General features: G+C 44.4%; 5 protein-coding genes across 7 annotated transcripts in view; 2 read left to right on the top strand and 3 right to left on the bottom strand.

Moving 5' to 3' along the window:
• The window catches only part of LOC125954270 (protein TIS11), a 449377-nt gene that overhangs the window by 337744 nt on the left and 86385 nt on the right, over positions 1-25248 (bottom strand). The gene's annotated exons all lie outside the window — the stretch shown is intronic.
• On the bottom strand, positions 161-2413 carry LOC125954273 (sulfite oxidase). 2 transcript variants are annotated; one of them, XM_049684430.1, is made up of 4 exons: positions 2232-2413; positions 1941-2152; positions 1405-1873; positions 161-1344 (listed from the first exon to the last, which is right to left on the bottom strand). In XM_049684430.1, exons 1-4 carry the CDS (start codon positions 2261-2263, stop codon positions 321-323), a joined length of 1737 nt encoding a protein of 578 aa, XP_049540387.1. In that variant the 5' UTR covers positions 2264-2413; the 3' UTR covers positions 161-320. The 2 variants fall into 2 exon arrangements, with proteins under 2 accessions (XP_049540387.1, XP_049540388.1); XM_049684431.1 differs by having other exon boundaries at positions 1941-2149.
• On the top strand, positions 5957-9174 carry LOC125954333 (aquaporin-11). Its single transcript, XM_049684531.1, has 5 exons — positions 5957-6289; positions 6382-6504; positions 8165-8316; positions 8405-8543; positions 8617-9174. The coding sequence occupies exons 1-5, from the start codon at positions 6112-6114 to the stop codon at positions 8811-8813; spliced, it is 789 nt and encodes a 262-aa protein (XP_049540488.1). The 5' UTR covers positions 5957-6111; the 3' UTR covers positions 8814-9174.
• LOC125954349 (phospholipase A2-like) lies at positions 9040-10045 on the bottom strand. Its single transcript, XM_049684556.1, has 4 exons — positions 9852-10045; positions 9607-9763; positions 9352-9504; positions 9040-9287 (listed from the first exon to the last, which is right to left on the bottom strand). Exons 1-4 carry the CDS (start codon positions 10030-10032, stop codon positions 9179-9181), a joined length of 600 nt encoding a protein of 199 aa, XP_049540513.1. The 5' UTR covers positions 10033-10045; the 3' UTR covers positions 9040-9178.
• The window catches only part of LOC125954255 (uncharacterized), an 18558-nt gene continuing 5411 nt past the window's right edge, over positions 12102-25248 (top strand). The window contains exons 1-5 of the mRNA XM_049684403.1: positions 12102-13689; positions 20992-21502; positions 21587-21701; positions 21792-22372; positions 24508-24726. Coding sequence (XP_049540360.1) covers positions 13660-13689; positions 20992-21502; positions 21587-21701; positions 21792-22372; positions 24508-24726 — 1456 coding nt within the window. The 5' untranslated portion in view covers positions 12102-13659. The remainder of the gene's footprint in view (positions 13690-20991; positions 21503-21586; positions 21702-21791; positions 22373-24507; positions 24727-25248) is intronic.

The raw sequence follows: 25248 nt of genomic DNA, 5'->3' as shown, positions 1-25248 counted from the left end.
CTTCACTGACAATGCATGTTCGGTGGTTTTAGGACTGGAAAACTATGAAATGAAGATGAAGATTATTGGCGATGCAGTTTATTCCTTTCCGATAAGAGCACCTCTTGCTGCATAGTATCACTCTGCTTCTGTTTGGATCTCCTGATAAGGACAAAGTAAGTAGCATGTGTCGGCTTAACAATCCAGTTAGATTAGATTTCAGTCAACAGAATACGCGTTTTATTGCACGGTTTAGAACCGATAAAATGTGATGGCAAAAACCAATTCCATAGCAAAATATAGTAATCTCTCTCCTCCCAGTCTATCACCACAAGAACACATCACTTAAGGTTAACCTTCACTCGACTGTAGGCATTCCCAACGACACCGCGCAGATTCCAGATGTTGGAAAAGGTTTCCGGTTGCGTGTTGTAGTTGGAATCGACCGCTTTGGACCAAATTTCGATCGGTCCCTTCTGTCCCGGCCGTACGGGGATCTGGGCAGTCCAGAGCGTCCATGACCAGTGCCGGCCTGGACCGGTACCTTGCTCAGATTCATCCAAGTTGGCCACGATCCATGTTTTACCGCCATCCGCTGTCAGATCGACCCGAATGATCTCAGAACCACCGCCAGACCACGCATAACCTTTCACCGTCACGAACCCATCCTTAGTGGCCGCCGCTAGCGTTTCACCATTCGCTGGCACACAGATGGCCGATGTGATCGGCATGTTTTGGATGGCGGGTGCCGATTTAAAATCCACCGTATCCCAATCCGTACTAGGGCTAAACGATTTGTAATCATTCTGCTGCCAATGGGAACCGCTCTCATCGCGCGAAACCACAATCCGTCCCAACCATTTCACGTTCCGCGATCCAACCACACCCGGCACGATCACTCGCACCGGGAATCCATGGTCACGGTTTAACGGTTGACCGTTCATTTCGTACGCCAGCAGTACATCCCCGCGTGGATCCATCGCTTTGGCCAACGGTATTGAGGCACCGTACGGTGTGCTAGTTGGATCGGTATCGAGCCCCTCGAATTGCACGTGTCCTTCCTCTTCACCATCGCGTACACCGGCCGCCAGCAGCACATCCCGTAGCCGGGCACCACTCCATTCAGCATTGCCAACGGCTGATGCTCCCCACGGTAGCCCTTTGATCGGTTTGATTTCCATCATTTCGCTGCGCCGATTACCACCACACATGATCGTTGCCGTGACGGTGTGCTTTGGGAACCGGAGCAGATCACCGAAGCGCAGTGTTTTGGCTTTTCCCGTCTTTTCATTGTCCAGCTCCAGTTCGTAGCTCTTTATGTCCACCTCCGGTACGGGCAGATGATTGCGGACGTAGAAAAATTCGCTAAAATGTAGGCATTCGTTAATGAAGGGAGTCATTCCCAAGCCGGAAACGCGGCCTTACTTCGGTGTCAGGAAACTATCGACAAGTACCGATGCTGGCGGTTCGGCATTGAATGGTTTCGCTGTGGCCGCCTTGAGGATGGGATGGCGTTTCGGTTCCGCCGACCACGGATCGTGAAGGTCCTTCGTACCGATGGCTTCGTCGGGCCGTAGGTTTCCGATCCGATACGTTTCCAGCAGTGTCAACACTTCCTGCGTGTTGTGCTGCTGGAAGATGTGCCAGAACGGATCGATCGCTCCGCCGGCGGCCAGCATTACCTTATCGCTGCCCGGGTGCTTCGGCACGAACGTGGTAATATCGTAAACGCCGATCCCGTACGTTACCCAGATGCCCGAGGACGCTGAATTGTGCTTCCCGATCTCATCCATCGTGTACTCGGGTAAATCGGGGCGCCGGGTATCGTGCAGCTTGCGGACCTGGTCGACGAGCGATGCCGGTTCCTTCGCATAAATCTTCGTCGCATCTTTCTCTGCAAAGGAAGAGTGCCAAGTGATAACGCAGTTTCATTTTGGCTGGGCATTTCACCGGAGACTCACTTATCTTCTCCGTTATCAGATACGTCAGCAATGATCCACCGAAGATGACGGCTGTCGTAGACAACAAATTATCGCCTTTCGAATCATCACCGCTTGATTGATGACCCCCTCCTTGTGAATCCGATTTGCGGCCAACTGTTTGCTCTCCTGCTTTGCCGGTATGATAGCCGCCGGTGTATGCTGCCCGCTGATAGGAACCTGTATGCAGCCTGCTGTTGATGCGAAACGAGAAAATAACCAGCGATGGTTTGTCTCAGAACGAACGAGAAAAAGAACATTTCGCGTACATACCTATGCTGGCGAAAAATCTGCCTCAGGAACATGGTTCTTTCGATGTCGTTCTTCCTTGCACAGAAACCGGTTTACCGGAATTTGCCGTATCATACGTACGTACTCGGGCTGTAATAACGGAGATCGCAGCAGCAACCCCAAGAACGGGCAGTTTCACTTTAGCATCGAGCTACGTTCTTATCAAAACAGTACTAAACTGAAACTCAAAAGGTACTAAACTGATAAGTGATAACTATCTAATCATGTTCGGGCTAAATCCGCCTCGCGACACTAGAAAACAAAGCTACTTTTTTGTACGGTGCACAACCAATTTTGAGAAAAAGGGGTAAAAGATTAATAAAAATGTAAAAAATGAGCCCAACTGAGCAAATTTTCGATGCAGTGTGACAATTTCGTTATTGCTGCGGAAAAATTCAGCAAGTGTAGAAACAACCGAAGAATCCACACAAACTCGTTATAGGGCCAAAATAGGCAAGCTAAAAGGTCTTAATGTAGCCTCTTTTTTACTGGCCGTCCACACCATAAATATACAGTGTCGGACATAAGTTAAGCAACTGGGTTAAGGTATATGAAAAAGTGTTCAAAAGTTTAGTTTTCAACCAAACTGTACAATTTCCGACTCAGCTACTGAAAAGGGTACCCATTTACTATATTTTAGGACGATTTTAGTTATTGATTTTTCTTAGAATAGCACATTAACAAGAAAGTTTCAAAAAAGTATTGAATGTTGATGCGACATAAGTTAAGCAACTGAAAGACATGAATGCGTATTTGCTGATTGTTTCAGTATTTCTTTGTGAATCCGTTATTTTTAATTACAGCTACACTTCTTTTGGGCATAAATTCAATCAATTTGTTGATCGTTTCCTTCGGAATTTCACTCCAAGCCTTGGAAAGTGACTCAAACAATTCAGTACAGTTTCGGTATGAAACATTCGTTCTTACTCGGCGAATTACAATTTCTCACAAATGTTCGATTGGGTTTCAATTGGGTGAGTTGATAGCCACGATAGAACTACAATTTTGTGATCTAGGTTGATTTTTTTTTGCATTTTTGCAAGTATTGTTCGGATCATTGTCGTGATGATATTTGCAATTCGAAGGCAATAGTGGCAAGCGTGAGGAAGCATCACATTTTCCATGATGTCTCTGTACATTATTCCGTTGATAATCCCTCGTATTCAATGAAAATGTCCCATATCTTGCCCAGAGAAGCATCCCCAGACCATCACACATCTTCCGCCATCTTCAATAGTGTTTTTGAAATATTACGGATTTAGTCTAGTACCAAGTGGACGTCTAGCTCGCTTCATATCATCCGAATTGAACAGATTGGATATGGATTCATCATTAAACAACACTACTTTTTAATATTGAGACCTCCCCGGTCAAACAACTCATCGTAAAATGAAGTTGTACCTTCGTTGTTGATGTACGGCTTTTTTGCTGGTTTGCAACTGAATATCCCACCATCTCCCAATCGACGCTGAATGGTCTGGGAGCTGATATCCAAGCTTAATTTATTTCTTATTTTCATTCCTGATGCAAACGCATCTTTGGTCGAATACCATTTGATAATGCGGTCTATTTTGGGTGAGGTTTTTCAAAGACGAACAGGACGCAAAGCCGTTTCAACAGTTCCTTTTGCCTTGTACGTGTTATTAAATTAGAAACTACTGATTTGTGTATGCCAAAAGCTTCACTAATGTATTTCTGAGAGTTTCCCTGAATCGCTAGGTTCATATTATTTTTGTTTTCAATCGATAGAATGGATATTATGCGACATTGTTCCGTATTGAATGTAACCGAGTGTGTTGGGTATTCATAGGCAAAAAGAATACTAAAACTTCATAATCCTTGACAGATTTAGCAAGCTTACAAGCCAATAGACTAATACTAGGCAGAAATACTGCATGTGATGATCAATATCTTATTATTTTTTCCCCAAAATTGCCAGTTGCTTAACTTATGTCGCATGAAAAAATAATGCTTTTTTGAAACTATCGTGTTAATGCGCTATTTAAAGGAAAATTAATAACTAAAATCGTCCTAAATTATCGTAAATAGATACCCTTTTCAGTAACTGAGTCGGAAATTGTACAGTTTGGTTGAAAACTAAAATTTTGAACACTTTTTCATACACCTCGACTCAGTTGCTTAACTTATGTCCGACACTGTATTTGGCAAAAAAAATTGGGTCTACGAGTGTCCACACTACAAATTTATTTGCCAAACATTTCTGTGAGTGCCTGAGTGATCGCTCAAAATCGGGCCAAAATTGGGACATCGGTAATGGGCCGCATTTTACCAAAAACCCCAATTTTCTTATCTCCAACAAAAAAATGTTTTGGTTTCATATCCAAAACATGTTTTTGTTGGAGATAACTGAAACAAGCTGCATGCAACCGCCGCTCACTTGGATGCAAATGTCACTCATGGTAACCCACGTAGCTGCAAAAATTTGGAGTTACTTGTTGGGCTCCGCCATACATTATCCCCAAAAAATTGGTGGTGTGGACGGCCGGTTAAACGAAAGGCGAACGGAAACGAGAAAAGAAGTGAGTTTACCTCGATGCACCAAGCTTAATTTATCCTTTACGGCGGCAAATAAATTTGTAGTGTGGACACTCGTAGACCCAATTTTTTTTGTCAAATATGTTTATGGTGTGGACGGCCAGTTACAAACGATTTAAATAAGTCATTCTGAGTGATTTTGATTCTGATTTTATACATGATCGTTTCAGAAAACAAACCAAATATCTTGAGATGCGCTTAATTATGCATAAGGTGGGAGTTTTCAAACTTCTGTACCTTTGTTAGCTTCGCTTCGATTGATTGAAAAGTATTTTGTAATATTGTTCAAAGGTGCCAGCAAACATTTGGATAATCGAGATGAAAAGATGAATTAGCAAAAAAACAAAATGCTCTAGACTAAAAGATTTTCTTTCTTGGTCGCAGAAGAATGTACAAAGACAAGCATAGCAAGGACAGATGTTGAAGGTATCGCAAAAAGAAAGACACTACCTATCATATTTCTTAAAACAATAAGAGCGATCCCTCCATCGCATTATTGCGCACCATCCATCGCATTATTGCGTCAAAATTTCTAAACCTGAAGCAGTGCACATTCGACTGATGCTACTGTTTTTGTATCATTCTTTACATGTGGCTGTTTTTTAGGCACTTCGATAACACTTGATTGATCAATCGCTTTCAGCAATAATCAATAAAGTATTTGTGTGATCGTGTGATCAATGTACACCATTTTTCATAATTAAATTTATGCTATTCTACAACCCTAATCGCTGTTGTTGGTGCAACATGAAACTATCTCTAAATTGTGCGACACTCCAAACACAATTACGATATGTTTGCTTTCTCCACGGCCCGATCACGGTCACGTTTATGTCACGAGCACCAATTTACATGCTCCGAGCATGCCAGCAGCTGATCATAATGTTTATCATGCACACCGCGCAACACCAACACATGTGAGATCGCCACGAGGATGGGGACACAGATCAGGTCAGCCGAATTAGCGGCCGGTGTCACACGGTTGGTTGAGTGTTGGGCCGGTTACTACTCCTGCCTAAGTACCGGCCTCTCTGGGTTAGTAGCTGGCCCCATGGTGGCATTTATTTTTACTTCGCTACGCGACAATTCCCCAACCGAGACCGATCTCAATCGTGGTTGTTGCGCACCGATCGGCACCGCGGGAATAGCTGGTGATCACTAGCGCGCAGTCATCATTTGTCTGAAGCCGCGTGGATATGTCTATCTGGCCGTGGCTTAGAATAAGAACCTTTGGTGTATTCTAATCAAACGATATCCCCTCGAAGTGTGTTTTGAGTAAACGAAAGTTGTTCGCCGTGGTTAAGAAATGGCGACCATCGAACAGCTAGGCTACAGTGCCTTTTTCATCGCGCTGACCTGCATTTTTGCATCCGTCGCGCGTAAACTAAACGAACGTTTGTCGAAGGATGGACTAGTGAAAGAACTGTTCTTCGAGGCGATAGCGGCCGCCGAATTGTGCGGATGTTGTTTCGAGCTGATCATCGGTACGCGGAGCTGAGGGGTTCACTTTGCGGTTTTTTTTGTTTCTCTTAAGTGAGTTGTTAAGTGTTTCTATCGTGTGACCATCTCATTACAGTGGCGGACAACTTTGGTGTCGCAACGTATGCCGTGTTCCTGTTCGCGCTCACCATCTGGTGGGGCCGTTGCTGGGGATCGGCCACCGCCTGTCCCTACACCTATATGGAACAAATTGTCGAAGGTTAGTGCAAACATCGTTATGTAATGCGTCCCGTTAGGTCCACTTTGATCGTCGAAGTGATCGTTTGGCTTACTTCACCATAAGCAGTATCGGAATGATCGGCGCGAACAGGTTGGCAAACCGTGGTCCATGGCCGCTCGCTAACCTTTTTCAGCTGCATTGCAGCTTTGCTTGGCATCCTCAGAATACGGGAAGCGTTTATTTTTAACTGCTTTCACCATTCTCCCGCCTTAAAATAATGCACGATTGCGAGACGGTTCTACTTTGCCAGCGTCCGGAAATGAGGATTTCATTATGGCGCGCGCATTCGCGAGGGTGTTTGCAAACAACTTACAAGCCATAGCAAACATTACCTCGTGCCTTGGAGTTTATTTATACTTTTTTTTTAAAACCGAAAATATTGCAAGTGTTTAATAGATAGCGTAAACACGTGGAAGGAATGCAGAAATAGGTAATGGCATAATAAATTCTGCCACACACAGGATTTATGATACATGGTAATGATGTACGAATAACTTGGTAGTTTGCTATTGGAATTGTTCTATTGCGATATGCAACATCCGTGATACATTATGATATCGTCTGGATCCTAGCTAGTTCTAAGGCAAATGGATTAGGATATTTTGGTTTTTAAAAATGGTAATGTTAATTGCTTAGCATAGTTCTTAATTCTTTTATAGTTCATGTAAAAATACTGGCGTACTTCAAGGACGTTTTGAATTCATTTAAATCTATGAATTAAAAGGAAAAGAATCTAAAATCTTTGGTTGTTAAATGTATCGCGTACTACAAATACACACTGCATTTCAATAGGCAACATCTGAATATTTTCTTGGGCATGCTCAATATTTTTTAGTGACAGTCCATTATGGATAACAATATTTTGGAATGATTGTAATTTTTATTTCCTGTCCTTTTTCCTTTACATACTTTCTCAAACAAAATTATATATAAATTATTTTGTAGTGGTTGAGCATGATGTCAAATGAATCTTGAAGGGCCTATTAAAATCATTAGATGACTTATGATGTTCGCCAGGCCATGACCCCCTGTATTCCCATGGATAGCGATAACTTAAAGGCTATTTTTGTTCAATTATCTATCCAGAGACGTGGCCAGCGCTGACTAAGAGTGTAACAATGGATGTTTTACTTTGGACCATGCTGTGATTATGATGAATGTAGTAATTTTTAACGAATGTATAAAGAACAGTTTATTAGCTTATGCCTATAGCATATTTAGTTAAGAGTATTCAATATATTTTTAATATCAAAACTCACATTCATATTAGGCTACTTAATTTAGCTTAAATGTTAGCAAACATATATATTTAAAGCTAATAAACCAACAGCAAAAGGCACTAAAATTACTACAAGGAATAGGCGATATGAGAGTCATTAGATTGATTAGTTTTTGTAAATAAATATTTATTAATTCAATTGATACTCATATCGCCTGTTCGTTTTAGATTAATTTAGTCCTTTTTGCTTTAATTTAGTAGCATCGAATGTTTTTTGTTATAGAAGGCTTTTAATATTGTGGTGCATTTTCGTTTCGATTTTTCTATTAAAAAAGTAACATTTTAGAATAACTAAATGGCAACCGCTATTGAATTAGCAAAACAATAACAGATATCCTATCATTTGCGATATTTTTCCAGGTGAGGTGAGCCTCAAGGAAGCGGCGCTGAAAATCTGGGCTCAGCTGATGGGCGGCTGCGCTATATTCCGCTACGTCCAGCTGTACTGGTGGCTGGAACTAGCAGAAACTCACCAGGGACGTGCGTTTGAAGATTGCAAAGCTGATCTACAGGTACCGGAGTGACACAATTCCATGCTGCTGCTGCTGATAGATAATGAACTATGCACCCATTCTATTCCCTTTCCCCCATTCTCCGCAGGTCAATCTCTACTTGGGAGCGTTTATCGAAGGTTTTGCGACGCTCTGCTGTCGGCTCGCTTCGAAGGTGATCTCGGAGAAGGATGCCAAGTTCGGGGCGTTCATTGACTCCTTCATCGGTACCAGCCTGGTCGTTGCCGGTAAAGGGAAATCCTAGCTGAACCGACCGGTCTTCGTCATGCATTTAACGCACAGCTATTTTCGTATTTGCAGCTTTCAACCTGTCGGGCGGTTACTTCAACCCCGTGCTGGCCACCGCCCTGAAGTGGGGCTGTGCGGGTAATTCAGCCCTCGAGCACATCATTGTGTATTGGATTGGATCGTGCGTTGGTGCCATTCTGTCCGTGCCCCTGTTTAAGACCGCCACCTTCCGTGATCTCTTCCTGACGGCCAAGTCCAAGTCCGACTAAAAAGACCCGGCATCCCGGCGGGCCGAACCGAACGACAACGAAAGCAAGACACTCTTTTGGACCTTTGGACATACTCAGAACAAGCTTCACTAGTCAAAGTAAGGCGTTCGATTATGAGCGATGATAATTCGTGTTTTTATTGTTTTTAGAATTGTGATTTTATGTCCACGCGATACTGGCAGGCCCCTCTCCCAAGTGTGGTGTGAGTGCGAGTAATGAATCCTAGAGGTTGTGGTGCATTTTTCCGTCCCGTTGTTAAATATTTATGCTTTGAATTATATCGAATAAGTTAGCCGTAGTGCTATGCGGTCGAAACACTGTGACTGACACACCTAGAACGAAATAAAGGAATGCCGATGCACGACTCAGAAGCCATCCAGCATGTTGCCATCGTAGAACGGCAGATCGAACCACTGCCACGTGTCCGAGCGTGAGGTATCGAGAACGTATCGTACACACCGACGCAGGAAGATTCTGTCGGAAGAGTCCGGAAGTCAGTCAGTGTCCGCCAGCAGTTGGTACACTATCTAGTGCTTACTTGTTGGTATGTTCCGCGCAGTCCACTATCGGATGCTGCTTCTTGTAGCACTGATCGCGAACGGTGAAGTAGAAATTACCCAGTTTGTTGGAGAACGTCGTGTTCACGCGGTGTAAACACTGCTGAAAGTCACGATCACACTTGCAGTGTAGCCTTATGGAATGGAAAGAGGGTTTAGATCCACGTTTAGAACGTCTTGAACCCCGCACACATCGTTTGATGCATGATAAGAGTAGCTCCCCGGGTAGCTGTTACCTTGTGAAGTAGTCATCATTTTTGAGGCCATACTTTGTCTCACCAGAGGGTATGTTATCGCAATGGTCGTGCTCACGGCAACACTTGTCTACCTCGGAGTTGGAACCCAGATCTTCGTAATCGCTAGCCGTATTACCGGGTCCACACCACTTGGTACCTTAAAAGCGCCGTAAGTTTAAAATAATATGGCTACACACTACATTCTACTACATTTCAAACTGATGATGATTTCCCCGTGTACGTACCTGGTACAGTGAGATTTATTCTCTCCTGGGTACGGTTAGCTCGTGACTTGCCCTGGTCACCGTCTCCTTGCTCTAGCTCGTTGTCGATGTCGAATGTTTCGGCATTTTTGTACAAATGCTTGGTACATCTCACCTGCAGCTCCGCGGTTAGAACTAGAAGGAAGTAATAAAGTAGCTTCATGATTGCTACAGAATAGAACGCTAACAGTGCATCTGGGAAGGGGCGGTTCGCATATTTATAGTGCTGCTGCTCGTTCCGGACCCGTAGTTTGTGTCAGGTTGTACTGGAGATAGTCGATAGTAGGAAGGAAGAAACCCCGTTGATTCGCTGATATCATCATACCACAGACTATGGCATTACTATTCGACAAGTTGTGTGCAAAAAAAGCAAACTATTAACCACATCGGTGAGCAGTGTTGGCGCTGCGGCGGTCGCCTTGGCGCAATGATAACCTCCCGTGGAGTTGACCCAAAGACACGAACCCGTTCAGGGCGTACGACGAGCGTAAGGTACATATAACGATATGCCCAACCGGCGCTTTGGATTACCTGAACCGTACATTTTCGGTGGGTAAAGTACCAAAAATTGTTTGTTTGCGGAAGTAATTCCGTAAGGTCACACGTGGAATTTTGAAAGTTCAAGTTGAATGCGTCTTTGCTAGAAGGTCAGTGGGGGTGTTTTTGAATCGGTATTGTTTTTGATTTGGTATTTTTGTATTAATTCTTTTGATAGAACACTTAATCAAAACTCGATTATTCGCTTCGATGTAAAGAATTCGAATAAAAGATTGAATTAGTTTTATCGTACAATTTCCAAATGTAGATATCTAACAAATAGTGCGTGTGGTAATATTGAAATTAGTAACCAAAAATGACTTACCTCAAAAGTGCATCGAGCGAATAATGCCGAAAGTAAATTTTATCCATTCCACTTATTCTTAGAGAATTCTTTCTGATCGCGTTTCAACACTGTATGACGCTGTTTTATTTGTTTTCTGGTGTACCATCTTTTTGATGGTGAAAAACGCAGACTACGGAGAAAACGAAGCCTAACAAATCTTTTTTTTTTGTCAAGATTGTAACAAACAAAATGTTAACTCTGCTTAATAATGTGGATCATCATCAATCATCAACACGCATTAACAATCTACTCATTAGCTATTTCACATTCAGACTACTACAGTCTTCATTCTGATTATATTGAATGGATTTTGATAATTTTATCATAGATGATCGTATGATAAAATATTTACTTAAGATCTTGATTTACCAATTTTTATAATCTTCAGTTAATAACATAAGAAAATACCGTGATGTTTCAAACACAAACACTGTGATGTCATCGGTCACTTTAAAGTAAGTCCATATTCATTCAAAGCAAGTGTGAACAGCGTGTTCTAATCACTAAAGCATATTCACGATCACTAGAATATTTTTTTAATGCAAAACAGACAAAAATACAGAAGTATTTTTGTTCTAAATTGCTTAAAAGCCATATGACTTCTGGGGGTAATTTAAATGTCCAAATATTGCTGCAGTTTTTCAGCATACTCTTGATTTCTAATACATACTCTCCCAGTAGTTCAGTTTCAAGACGATCACAAGTCACACATTTCACGGTGCGTGCGGTTTCCCATAAAGATACACCAGACGCGGCACCAGTTGCGCTATAATGATGATCCTTGGGAATGGTTTGTGCTTTAGTCACTGCCACACAGCCCTATCAGCAGGCTGTATGTCAAGGTCGGCAAAGGTCATTGCCGCCTTATGCAAATGAGGGTATGATAACCGAACATTAAACATATCTTATTATTTACACAAATCCGATCAAGTTTATCTCATAAAGAATTCATTTTCCTCAGATACTTGACAATACATCAGGCAAACGCTTAATTGGTTCCTTAAATATGCATATCTTGCTGTTTAAAAACTCGACCGAAATAATCATTGTGCGAGGATACAGCCCTGGAAGTACAGACATTATAGTACCTGTTTGGATTGCCGCCTGTCAAACGGTCCGAAGCCATAAAATGGCGAATGGAAAACAAAAGCGTACGCATGTGCACTCGCGACGTCGCCGAAACGAGCCCGCTGATAACAAATGTGCGCAGGAGTGGAAGAGAACTATCGCGACGGATGGCATAATTTTTGTCTCACTCCAGCGGCACCCCCAACCTACTAACCGGTTGTATCATCCCTCGGCTACTGGTCGCCTGACTAGACGCAGGACCGACAGTGTCTGTGGGCCACCATTGCGGGATCAGTATTTCAACCGTACGTTCCAGCCTGCGGACGGTCATTTTCATTTCGGTTCCCTCTCAGTGCACCCAGAGTACTACTGCTGCTACCACCATTTGCTGCTGTCGTTGCGTTTTGCCTTTGATATTACCCGTTGTGCGTAGCACTGTGCGTGGCCAACAGGCGGCCACCGGATAGGCGCGTTTGGAGAGGAAACGAAGGAAAACGAAAAATTAAACGTAACACGAAACCACCGATACGCCTTCGTGCGTAAATTAGCCCGTAGTTTTCGCTCCTCCAGTTTCTCATCGAGCGCCTCGTGTACCTCGTGCAGCCACTCGCCGGGGGCGGGTTGTTAGATAATTGTTCCCTGCCAAAAACCCACTGAAGTCGAGGAAGAAGAAGAAGAAGAAGAAGAAGAAGAAAAAGACTGGAGGCAGGGAATAGGAGAACAGAACGGAGGGTGCATTTGCAGGCTCGCCGGACCTCATCAGGGTGTGCTGGCTGTCTCTGGATTATGTGATTTTGTTTTTGTGACGAAAATCGAAGGGCTCGTCGGCGAGCCAAGAAGGTATTAGTCAAGACTGAGCACTGAAAACATCATCATCATCATCAGGCACCTTTGCGCAACAACCAGAGTAGGCGTTTAGCAACAACGAAAACGAAAACCCGTACGAGGCATCGCAGCAGTCCGCTGCCGATTCGATTGTGCAATCCTCCCAGTGATAGTATTAAACTCATTCCATTCGTCGTACTCTAGGATACAAGAACTACTAGTGAAACCACTACTACCACTAACCAAGTTTTAGATCCCGACTAGAACGCTCGAGAGCAGAAGCCGGGAAAGTCGATACATTGGAAGTATTCTAACTTAGGATTAATAGCGTCTAGTAAATTTTTTGGAGCAAAAAAAGAAGAAGAAAAGAGTCCCTCTGACAATATTAGCGAATACAGACACACAAACACACACACAGTCTTACTTAGCGAGAGACACATACGTAGACCAGTGTACACTCACACACGTACGGGCCACAGTGGCAACGTCGTGGGTATAGGGCAATAGGAGAAGTATTAGGGCTGCTACGGGTTCTCGGGTGCGTTAGCGCGTCCCCGTTAGTCCAAAAAAAACCAAAGGCTCCGAATCCAAGAAGAGACTCCAGCAACAGCAACATAGTATTCCGACAGCGAGCGTAAGAAAATGCCGGAGTAAAGTATCCGGGTCACTGCGTAAACATATTTAACGCGTGGCGTAACGACAGTCACGGGATTCCGGCAGAACAGGACACACTGCATAGGTTTAGCGGACGAAAGTAAAGTTCGCGGTGCGGATTGGGGGAACACCAGCCGCACAGCAGCAAGTAGGAACGTCCACATCAGATAAACAGAAAGCGAGAGAAAAAGATAACAAGACAGAAGCCCTCAGTTCCCTCCTGCCTGCCTGCCTGCCTGCCTTACTGTTTGCTCTCCCGTCATCCCGGACAAACGAAACCCCCCGCGACAACCCCCACACCGTTAGTCCAATGAAACCAAGTTTCAAGAACGGAAAGTTCGCCACATCTATCTACGAAAAATGTCTTTGCCAAAAGAATGGAATCTCCAGGTGAGTTGAACCGGTTTGACGGGGTTTTTTGATTTTCTTTCGGCTCCTGCTGCTGTTTTCCTTGCGTTGCTTTCCCATTTTACCTCTCCTTCACAACAGCAGAGGCTTTCTAGGGGTGGGTGTATTTGGGGGGTGGGTGTTTTTGGAGGGGAGGGGGGGTTATTATGTCCTACTGCTGATGCTGATACACAGTACACGGTTCGCTGAAAATCGATACCCGATTGTGGAGAAAGAGAAAAGGATGGATGGAACGCGTAGATGTGACCAACTCATCCACTGTCATCCCGTTTCGCATCCGCGACCGAAGGGGATGTTGTGAAGAACCTGCGCAGCAACCCGTCGTTGCCGTGGTTCCGAGAGAGAGAGAGAAAAAGTAAGAGAGAAGAAGCGTGGCTCGGCGGCATTGACTCGAGTACGACACACAGAAATACTAACAACAACAACAACAGTGGGGAGGGTATCAGCAGGACAATCCGAACCACATGACGTTCGGTGGAGATGATTATGAAACGGATACTTTTAGTACCCATTTCGCCAGCCCGAGGCTCGAGGTGGCCACCGAAGCGAAGGATCCGACCTTCGGAGATTTCCTGCCAGAGTTTCGCCGGAAGTTACGACAATACTGGCTCGCCGACTCGGTAGCTCGCAATTCCTGCGCCCAGGCAACTGTTAATTAAAAGCCCATGTCAAAAATCCTCGGATTGGACAAAGGATCTCGGATGCTGCCGCGACATTGAATTTCATTCTGTGTTGGCCGTTGGCGAGCTTTTCCTTGTGCGTTGGCCTACTTTTGCGCCCTACTGCTTATTGTGTGTGTGTGTTTGCCTGGCCTAGCGACCAAAGCAACCAGCGACCACCAGAACAAAGCGGGGTCCCTGTCCCTTCCGGCGAGCTTTCGGGGCTTATAGTGCTGGATGCTGCTGCTGCTGCTGCAGTACTGCAAATGTAGGTCACAGACACCTAGCTTCAGACGAGGGCGCGAGACCGACGGTGTTCACGACACTGGGTGATTAGGGTAGTTCGCTGGCTGCATTGTTCTGCAGGACAGGACCACGGCAGACTGCCGAGTAGGAGGGAACGCAGGAAAAATGATGTCGGTTTTCTTCCTCCTTCTTTCTTGCTCATAATGTAGTGGTTCTCAGTGTCATGTTGTGGACAAAAAGGATTCGAATTCATCGACGCGGACAAAGCGATTCCATCGAGTGAACGCTCGACTACTCGGATCGAACACAAAGTAGTTCGAGACGACAAATCTAAAATGGTGGCCGATGGTTTTGTGTTTTTGTGGATCGCAGTGTAGTAGGCGAGTTCGAATTCAGTATTCAGGACCGTTAATACTTGATGCACGCTACTCACCCTACAGCTGAGGGCATTGCCGTCAATTACTGGAACAACTCTCCTGCTGCTGACGTTGTCTCCTTCACTCCGCACTATTGATCGGTTGTCGTTTCCGTTTGGAGAGGAGTAGGTGAAAGAACATGGGATACAAGAACTCACCAGTTCCGGGCGTTCCAATGTGCGCACACAATCACACTCAACTTGGCAGGTAAACCGGGGAGTACACGGGATCTACGCGGGATCCTTACGGGTGTGATTCTGTGTTGCGTGTGTTTTCAACGGAAATTGTATACCTTCCTTGCGGTTCCTTGAATTTGCTTTGGGCAAAACCTACTACGTACGCACGGACTGGCCGGTGGACATCACATAAATCTATCCCCGAGCTGGAGACGCTTTTTGGGACCGATCCAACAGAATGCCCTACTCCATGGTCTGTGCGCATTGACATTATTGAATCTGGTGCACGGCTTTGGGAGGTGGGGGAGAAATTTCAATTTGTGGCTTCGGCGGACAACATCCTGTTTGCCAGCTTGTTCGGTGCAACTCACTGCTGGGCTGTTGTGTTCGACGAGTTAATATGCGTCTTTTGGCTTCCTGGAATGTCCAGGATTATGGTTTTACTTCTGGGTGTTTTGTTTCTTTGGCAAATGTCCATTTAGTAGCATATATTTAAATGCTTTCTATTAGTAGGATTTGCTGGCAATACAAAACATCTTTCCAATGTGTAACTGAACTCAGATGAAATTTTAATGGAAAACATGAACATAACTTCACACGGCAATGCGACAGATTGTAATGACATCGGTGACATCGTTCGTGTAAATGTTACAGGGACAGTAGTTAGTAGAGAAGCCCGATAACTCCGGGCTGCTTAATTGCATATTTGGCTATCAATGCGTCAATGACACACCCCCGGGCAGGAAATCCGGGCTGATACGGGCACTGTAATTCGTTCTGGCTGCAATTTGCACCTCACAGCGGACTTGGTTTTGCATTCGTGTCTCATTGTCGTGTTGTTTTCTGGCTTTTCCACACAATTTGTCCAGACAAGCAGCTCAGTACATGAAGTTAACATGTCTTTTGCATCTGTCCAATTTACTGATTCTTTGTCCTTTTCTTGCATCAGCAGTTGTTGTGCTTGGCTGTTGTATCGATCATGTTCGTTCACGCATAAGCTTTTTCGTAACATTGGGTAACGGTTGATTGCCTGTTTACTTCATTCGATTGATCTGATTTAAAGGAGACAAAGATTGCAATGTGAACATACTTTAGAAGTTTTAAATTGTACTTAAATACTTATGTCTGTTTAGCGTTAGCAAAAATATTGTTAACGACTAATAATAAATATAGAATAATAAAATCTCACGAACACTTTTATTGCAATAAGTGTTGTAACGCTTAGTTGAATAAGAGTAATGTATTAGTCACCCTCTCAATTGATTTTTCGAATGTTATATTTGCTTTCGCGGTGAATTCGAGTGAATATAGTACTTTTTTGATAACCGATTTCGTTAAAAGCAACAGCTCGATTAATGCAAACCGATTGGATTTGTGAAAAAAAACATTACACACTTGAAACTTATTTCTTCTTGAAAAAAGATATAATATGCAAAATTATAAGTATCATTATAATATGCAAACAATTGCATTGTTGTTTTAACAATTCTGAAAAACTTCGATTATGTTACCTTCTTCTTATGACAACATCTTTTTTAAGGTCGTTATAATTTTAATGATTGTGTTTTGGAAAAGTCATACGTTTAGCATTCCTAAACGAGCTTAACAACTATATGGTATCCAAGCATAGAGATTAACCTTCAATCTATCTATCTCGATTTGTACATCGAGTATGATGGGTTTTAATAGAATTTTGTTAACTTTTACCCACTCATGAGTATTGCCATCTCATTGATCTGCTCCTACAGCTCGAAAAATAACTTCAAAGGCAAAGAAACCGCTTTCATAAATAAAAAATGTTGATTTGCAATCAACAAAATGAGCAAAAGAAGATAAACCCCTTAATACTGCAGAAAAAATTGAAGAGCCTGCCGGTTATTTTGGCCTTAGTGCTTTTAGTACAATTAAACCCTGCTCCCTGGCCAGTACCAAGGCTGGCACCAGTCGGCAGCAGTGGGCTACGATGATGAATCATTAAAATGTAGGAAATTTCCAATACAATCAACATTCCGGACCAAACCGACCCACGGTGACCGATCACCATCACACACACGTTTTCACATGCACCTCCTGCACTTGAGCGGTGAATTTCCCATTGGCAGCGGCACCATATGGAACCGTGAACAAAGGATGTAATTGCAATTGCTAACGATGACATCAGTCGGAAGTTTCCCCGATAGCGAAGAAACGAGTTAAGCTGAGCTGACATTGAGCCGCCGACTGTAATGATGCTCACGACAAATATCAATGAAGTTGCAGTTACCCGTTGGCATGTGGAACCCCCGTACGGTTGGATGCAAGTGCATCCCCCCACCCCAAAGGGGCAATCGACAGCTGCACGATATGCGGCAAGAGGCATCGTTGCCCTCGGTCGGTCTTCGGTTCGTCCATAGAAAAGTGCTGTCAGTGTTATTTCCTCGTTTTTCGATCCAGCTTTTCTGTCCCGGTCTTCGATCAGGGTTGAAAAGCAATCAGGCAAAGAGGCGGTAGGTATTCGCTGGGTGCGAGAGGAGCCTAGGAAAGGGGATCCTTAGTTAACGCATAGCTTCTCATATCGAGCATCCGGCTTGAACTGGCCCTGGCCGTGAAGCGAGGCCGTACAATCCGGTCTTATGTTCGTCCCCCTTGTTCTTCTCTTCTGTCAGGGCCTGGGATGTTTCTGTGACAGCTTGAAATACGTCAGACAGTGGAAGCCGGTGCCGGACGTAAGAAGAATGGCTCCGGTTGGCAGTATCGTGGTCCATGTGCCGGTATCCGTGTTGTGCCCTTGAGATGGATGATTGGTTGGGAGAAAATTGAGCCATGAGTTTGCTTGTTTCCATATCCTACCGTTTCCACTCCAGTCCAGGACCCACACTAAGCGCCACGCTTTGCTATCCGGACTGTAGAGCGCCAATCCGTTGTTAAATTTAGACCGAACGAAATGGAGCGAGAGTTTGTTAGGTTATGATGCAATAAAATCGAAACGATTTCAAATTAACAATAACTTTCCAACGAACTTGCATGCGCTCTGCAAACCACACTCACGGTTGGTTGCACGGTTGGTTGGCCGGAATTATCTACGATACGAACGTGGACTCTCTAGGACTCCAGCACATCAAACCGACAACTTGTGACAAAGTTTAATGAGCAGAGCTATTCATTTCAATCAGCTCGCAACCTTGAATCTTTCTGGTCGTGTATAAACAAACTTTTTGGGTGTTTTTCTAGCTCGTCCCTCAGTCCATCGGAGCGCGCACCGGGCGGATACATGGGTGACATGGGGACATACGGCGAGGGGTTGTCCCACGACAGTTTAAAGTTTTGTCGATGGCTCGTGGCTGAAACCACGTGGGGATGTAACCAGAAATTGCGCATTTTCTCCAAGACCCTCGCGGATGCCGCGATGCCAGCGAAGGATATCCCGAACGAACCGCGAGCGGGTTATCGATTGGCTACCGTACATGCGACTTCGGATGAGTTTTCTTTCTCAAAACTCTGCTTTTCCACAGGGTCGGGGACGTATTTTCACTGGCCAATATTGTAGATTCGTCGTAGTTTGACAACATTATTTGGCATGAAACTGTTTCGCTGCTATGCTGCTCCACTGATCCGTGGAGGCGCCCAGTTTTGCTGTCTCGGAAATGGAGGCGCCCAGTATTCCAGTCGGTAAAATGGAGACGCCTAGTAGCTGGTACTTTTGTTGATATTTTTCTTCAACTAAATGCAGCACGAGCAACATGGTTTTCGTAGTAAATTATCAGCAAAACTGCACTTTAATAAGTTTAATAAAATTAATGCAGCAAATGGCAAATGCGTTGTAAGAATTGGCTTAACGTAAATAGTATTTAGTAAATCGAATCACGCAACCATAACGTTGATGATTGTGACATTACGCCAACGCCCGGGAACAAAAATATCCGTGGAAAATGGTATAGCGTTTAGGAGGGATTAAGCTTAATTCTTTTTCCAGTATCGCGTGTCATCATTAAGGGTGGGGGGGAAGGCACAAGAAAGAAAGCAAAACATCACCAGACCTTTCCCCGCCTGTCATCACGTCGTGTGGTTACGTTATTGATTAAATATTTCAAACATTTCGATTGTAAGATTAACAATATGAAGGGGCATAGGGTAGGGATGGGGAAAGGGTGATGTACAAAGTTATCGTGAAACTTCAGCGTGCGCTCTTTTTGGTCCTCTTAGCCGGTACAGTTTGATTAGAGCACGGTCTGACGTGGGATCGCTATTCGTCGAATGTTTATATTAGGAAAAACCTTGAGACTTGTGGTGATTCATTCTAACCAAGTGGACGTGTTTGCATTCATTTTTTACCAAAATAGATATCTCCTAAGCACTTGTTGCGTCTGCTGGTTTTTAAAATATTGAATTAATAGAAGGTGATATCACCAATTTTTAAAGCAGTGTTGATTATACCACATTTCGTAAACATAAACCTATCATTTTTCTATTGTATTTACGCAATTTGTGTTTTGTTAGTAACTCTTTGTAATAGTCTTTGGTCATTATCATTGTGCACTTGGCCGCCCATGATTAGTATGGATTTTACGTACCTTCATATTTTTTTTTCTATAAATTTAACATGCGAGGGGATGTTTCACTTTGTTGTCGATATATTGTACTAGGCTTGTTGTTTGGCATTATTTTTCCAGTTTTTGCCCAACGTCAACTCCAAAGCTAGTGGTAATTCGTATCAAACATACGATTAAACAACACTTACAATAGCACATTTTGCCGTGTTCAAATCTTCAGTTGATGGTTATTTAGAATGTCAAAGCAATTCCCAACATATTTGTCAACAATTTTTGTTGGTTTGTGTTAAAGATAGTATACAAAGTCCACCGTAACTTCCAACGCGCCAAAGTGGCTGGAATTCGGATTCGGTTCGTTTCGAACTTTGTCTTTCGAACGCTTTCGAAATATGTAGGATGTCTTTTGGTTGATGATAACACTTACGTGAAAGTTAATTTTTATAAAATGCTGCCAATACCAATAAGTTCGATCAATATCGATTAGTCAATCAACAATCAACATCAATAAGTTTAAGTTTAGAAAACAAGGACAAGCCATTGGAAAGCAACTGCTTCACCATCGTTTCTGACAATGCTCCAAATTGTGAGTTCAGCAGGATAGTTTTCATTCTCAGAACCATTCGTGGACGCTACCAATGGTTGAAATTCCTAGAAGCGTTCATGCAATAATCATTTGTATTGAAATGGAACATATCCACTCAATACCGATACGAGTGAGTGGCAGACAAATTTAAAGCATTGCCACATCGGAACAAAAAAGCAAAAGTCGTTCCAAGCAGCACAGGGAATGAAAATTTAGGCAGAATGTGTTGCGCTTTGAAAGTTACGTTTTTTTTTTTTCCTAGAGAGAACAATTTGGGTCACGAAGTCCTGGATTGCAAATAAAACCTCGCAACCCACCGCCCATGCTTTCTCTGTCTGGGAAATGAAATTTATTTAATGCAGCATCCATGCAGCATCGTCTGGTTTGAAGTCGCGCCTCACAGTGAATCGTGGAATGTTGGCAATCAAACCCGTTAGCGCATTACTATTAATCAACATTCGTGGATGGGTAGCCAGCAATTCTGTTGGCGTAGGACGTCTGGTTAATTGCTGGCTAGCGCGTGCTTTTACGGTCAAACCTACGCGTCAAACCACTAATGTTCCAAAAATCCTGAAGGTTAATTCAGCAGTTTAAATGATGTAGATGTTATGAAAACAAATGTCTCACTCTGAGTGACACTAACCTGGTGGGAATCCGGTCTTGCTTTGGTTCCAGGCATCGCAGGAGTGTCTTGATCAGTACCTCCGACCCAAAAGCCTGTTCTCGGAGGATATCGAAATACCGGTGCACGAGGAGGACAGCCGGGGACTGTTCGGCGGTGTGTACCATCCTTCCATCCCGGACCAGCGATGCCGGGCCCCGCTTAATGCCGCCCTGCTGGCCGAGTTCGAGAACAGTGGTTCCCTGTTCTCGATCCAGTCCGCACCGGTGGTTACGGCCCGCACCGAGTCTTCTGCCGTTCTGCCGCCACCAGGGCACGGTGGCCAGCCACCAGCGATCACGACGATGCCACCGGCCACGGTTAGCCACGGCAGCAGCACCAGTGGCAAGCGCGAACCACCAGAAAACGGTGGCCCCGAGCCAAGCGCCAACGATAACGCGAGCCTGCTGGACCTGTTCGGTGGACCGCTCCAGAAACGAAGCAACGCTGCTGGCGGCGATACGTTGTTGCGGCCCTCATCACTGGCCCTGGATGCGCCCTTTAATCCCATCAAAACGCACACAGGTAGCACTGACTGACTGCGGCCGGCAGGCAGGCAGACAGGCAAGAGGCAACTATAACACCCATATGCACTTTGCCCCCCCCCAGTTGAACCCCAACCATCGACCGAGCTGGATGAGGACGATAACGAGAACCTGCTGACCGTTTCGAGTCTAACCGCACGGCCGCTGATAGCCAAATCTCGTGAGATACGGAGCAAAAAGTAAGTGCAGCTGGCAGCGATAGGCGCCCGAAGACGGGAACGGTCCACTAACCCAACGCAATCCAATAACCGCCTACTTCCTACTTCCAGGCAAAAGCTTCATCTGCAGCGACAGCGCAAGCAGGTTACGTCCGATTCGAGCGAAGACGATGACGATGGACCACCGGACGGTGGGTACGGTTGGATTATCGTGTTCGGTGCCTTCTCGGTGCAGTTCTGGGTTGCCGGGTTGGTCAAATCGTACGGTGTGCTGTACGTCGAGATAATGGAGAACTTTCCGAACTCGTCGGCCACTACCGCCTCCTGGATACCGGCGATACTGTCGGCGCTCTGTCTGGTGCTGGCACCGTTGTCGAGTGCCCTGTGTCAGCGCTTCTCCTGCCGTATCGTCGTCATCATTGGCGGGGTCTTCTGTGGGCTGGGGCTCACGTTGAGCTACTTCGCCACCAGCCTCTACCATCTGCTGTTTACGTTCGGTATCCTGACGGGCATCGGCGGAGGCCTCTCGACCACTCCGGGCATCGTGATCGTCTCGCAGTACTTCGAGAAGCATCGTGCCCTAGCGAACGGCATTACGATCTCCGGTACGGCGGCCGGTAGCTTCGTTTTTCCCATGCTCATCGAACGGTTGATACACCTGTTCGGATTCCACGGAACGCTCCTGATACTCGGTAATTGACCTTTGTGTGTGTGTGTAGGATATACTAGGTGTATAAGTTTAAATCCGTCGTTTTTTAGTTAGTTTCATGTATTTTTTGTATACGACGTCATAAGAATTCTTCATTTCGTGAGGCAAACCACTCGTCAAACTATTTTTCGACCTTTTCATACGAATCAAAGTGCTGTACGGCAATCGCATGACCCATCGACGGAAACAGGTGATAATCTGACGATGCCAGGTCTGATAAATAAGCGGAATGAGATAGAACGTCTCACTTGAGTGTATCAAAGTAATTTTGGACCATTTTTGTCCAGTACGATGGTTCCGTTGTCGTAAAGAAATATCGACTTCTCATGTCTTTGTGTCGCATAACCTGGCATTTTGTCACGTAAAGGATGGTGCAGTTTGGTTAGTTGTTTGTGCTAGTGACGCGCATTAACCTGTTTCAGATCATAGTAGCCGACACACAGCTGATCCCTCCAAATGAACTGCATCCTCTTGTCCAAAGCGATTTGGTTTTTGGGGGAAAAAGTTGATGGTTTGCTGGAATCTATTAAAGATGTTTTTTGTTTTGGATTCTCAATGTACTACTGTGTCCAAAAAGTAAGGTGACATTGGATGTATTTTGAAAGTTCCTTAATTTTTCTTCCAAATAAATTTTTTTGCCATCAATGTAATCCCTCCCAGACACAATGCACTTATGCCGACGAATTTTCCAGTTTTTTAAACACGCGAAAATATCGTCTTTAGGAATGGCCTTCAGCACCTTTTTCGCAGCGGCTTGAAGCAGCTCTATCGTGTCAAAACAGTGTCCCCGGAACGTAATTTAGGGCTTGTCTAATAGCCAGAAGCCATATGTATCCAAATCAGGCGCATACGGTTTTATCGGAACGATATGAGTGAAAATATTGGCAAAAAAGTCACAGAAAACCAACGAAGTGTTAGATGGTGCATTATCGTGATCGAACACTGACGCGCTTAAGATGAAAAACATCCTTCCAAATGTAATTAACGGATATGTTTGATATGCAAATATCATCAACAAAGTCTCTTGTTGTTAATCGACGGTTTTCCAACACCAAATCTTTGATTTTTTGAACGTGAACTGCATCGATTGTCGTTGGTGGTCGTCTAGAGCGTTCTTCCTCTTCAAAACGTTCCCGACTCTCCTGGAAGTCTTTCCACCAAGTGTAAATATTTTTTATTGACGTAGTATCGTCACTAAAGACATTCTGTACCATTCGCATTGGTATATTTGCAGCAGAAAAAATATTTTTAATTCAAATTCTTTGTTTAAAAATTTGCGACATGGAGAAAAACGAAGAATGCACTTTTAGTAGTTCACAAAAAAATACGTATCTCAAACACTAGTGAATATTTTGACGTGAAACTTGCCATGGTTGTCAATAACAGTGCTGACAACATATAAAAAATACAAAACTAAAGATATCCTTTTACGCGGGCAATTTGGACACCGTGTCACCTTACTTTTTGGACACAGTAGTATATCCAATTTTCATCGCCAGTCACCACAAGATACAGAAACGACATTCTGTTTGGCCTGGAGAGCAGAATTATGCAAGTGTTACGACGTCGCTTCATCTAACGCTCAATTCATAGGTTACTCATTTTTTCATTTTCATTTTCACCTTCACCATGGCAACGTGTGAAAATGGCTGGTAGAGTAGCTCCTAACTACCGCCGAACTAGTTTTTGCGATTTGGTATCATCCTCATCCAAAAGAGCCTGCAATACATGGCCTTCAACTTTTCTGGGTCGATTTTAACGCTTTTTGTCGCTCGTCTCAAAATGGCCGTCTTCGAACCAACGAACGCAATGTACGCAAGTAGTTTAGCGATAGCGCACTCTCACCATAGACTACAAGCATTTGATGCGGTTTGGGAGCCGATGTATTAAAATTAAAGCAAAAAATGTAGAGCTTCCCGAAAATGCTCGTTTTCTTGCACAAAACCAGGCATGAATATGCAAGGAAAAATGTATGTTTGGACATGAAATCATTTATGATGTGCGCTTGGTGTCGATAACAGCTTAATTTTAACGCTTACGCCATCTATCAGCAAAGCTTATACGCCTGATACTCATTTGACCTATATTGTTAATCTGTTCTACGTCCTGGACCTACAGGTGGTTGCATGCTGCACGTGTGCGTATCGGGAGCGCTCTATCGGCCCCTGGAGAAGAAACAGGAATCGAAAGATGTCACCCAGTTCTCGTCGCGTACGGACTTTCGCGAGAACCTTGGCCACCTCAGCTCATCCGAGGATCATCTGAGCAAGCGCTGCCTGGAGGATCTGTTTCTGGACGATCAGAACCGCAACAGCCTCACCATCGACAGCAAGTTCGGTAAGTTCGCGGCCCACCGACGACCCACCCCCCCCGGGGAGTTTCTGTACGCGGTGGTCACAGCCGTACCTATCCGTACCCCTGCCACCGTACCCTTCGTGAATATGCTCTTACTCATCACCTTTGCTTCTGCGCGCAATCTGGATCTTGAGTTCCCTCCTCCTCGTTTATGTTGTCGGTTATGAATACACACATACACGGACACATACACACACTCGCGCCAGCTAGCTCATAATGTCCTGTTTTTGTTTTTGTTGTATCAAATCCGATCAGTCAATACGTTTCAGTATTTGCTTTCACAGCCTGTGCTGCGGTAGTTCTCGCTGGCTTTTCAGACGGGTTCGGACGGATTAGACGTTCTGTTTTAGTTTGTAGGTGGACAATGGTTGTAGTTTCACACAGACACAGACACAGACACGTACACACACAGGCAGCAGAGTTCTACCAGTTCGTTCGGGGTGCGTTTTAGTCTTTCCAAGTCTCGTTGTTAGTAGAGCAGCGTTTCCGTCTTTTCGCTCTGTC

The sequence above is a fragment of the Anopheles darlingi genome, chromosome 3, assembly GCF_943734745.1.
Source record: "Anopheles darlingi chromosome 3, idAnoDarlMG_H_01, whole genome shotgun sequence".
Taxonomy (NCBI): Eukaryota; Metazoa; Arthropoda; class Insecta; order Diptera; family Culicidae; genus Anopheles; species Anopheles darlingi.
Note: the sequence above shows the minus strand (reverse complement) of the source record. Positions and strands in the feature narration are given on the sequence as shown.

Bases quoted from the DNA above. Each gene is read 5' to 3' on its own strand.
- LOC125954273 (XM_049684430.1), bottom strand. From the start codon at position 2,263: ATGTTCCTGAGGCAGATTTTTCGCCAGCATAG. The intron at 1,874-1,940 runs GTGAGTCTCCGG...CTTCCTTTGCAG, and splicing joins TCTGATAACGGAGAAGATAA to AGAAAGATGCGACGAAGATT. The intron at 1,345-1,404 runs GTAAGGCCGCGT...CCTACATTTTAG, and splicing joins GATAGTTTCCTGACACCGAA to CGAATTTTTCTACGTCCGCA.
- LOC125954349 (XM_049684556.1), bottom strand. From the start codon at position 10,032: ATGAAGCTACTTTATTACTTCCTTCTAGTTCTAACCGCGGAGCTGCAG. The intron at 9,764-9,851 runs GTACGTACACGG...GGCGCTTTTAAG, and splicing joins AATAAATCTCACTGTACCAG to GTACCAAGTGGTGTGGACCC. The intron at 9,505-9,606 runs GTAACAGCTACC...CCATTCCATAAG, and splicing joins AATGATGACTACTTCACAAG to GCTACACTGCAAGTGTGATC.
- LOC125954333 (XM_049684531.1), top strand. From the start codon at position 6,112: ATGGCGACCATCGAACAGCTAGGCTACAGTGCCTTTTTCATCGCGCTG. The intron at 6,290-6,381 runs GTACGCGGAGCT...ATCTCATTACAG, and splicing joins TTGTTTCGAGCTGATCATCG to TGGCGGACAACTTTGGTGTC. The intron at 8,544-8,616 runs GTAAAGGGAAAT...TCGTATTTGCAG, and splicing joins TACCAGCCTGGTCGTTGCCG to CTTTCAACCTGTCGGGCGGT.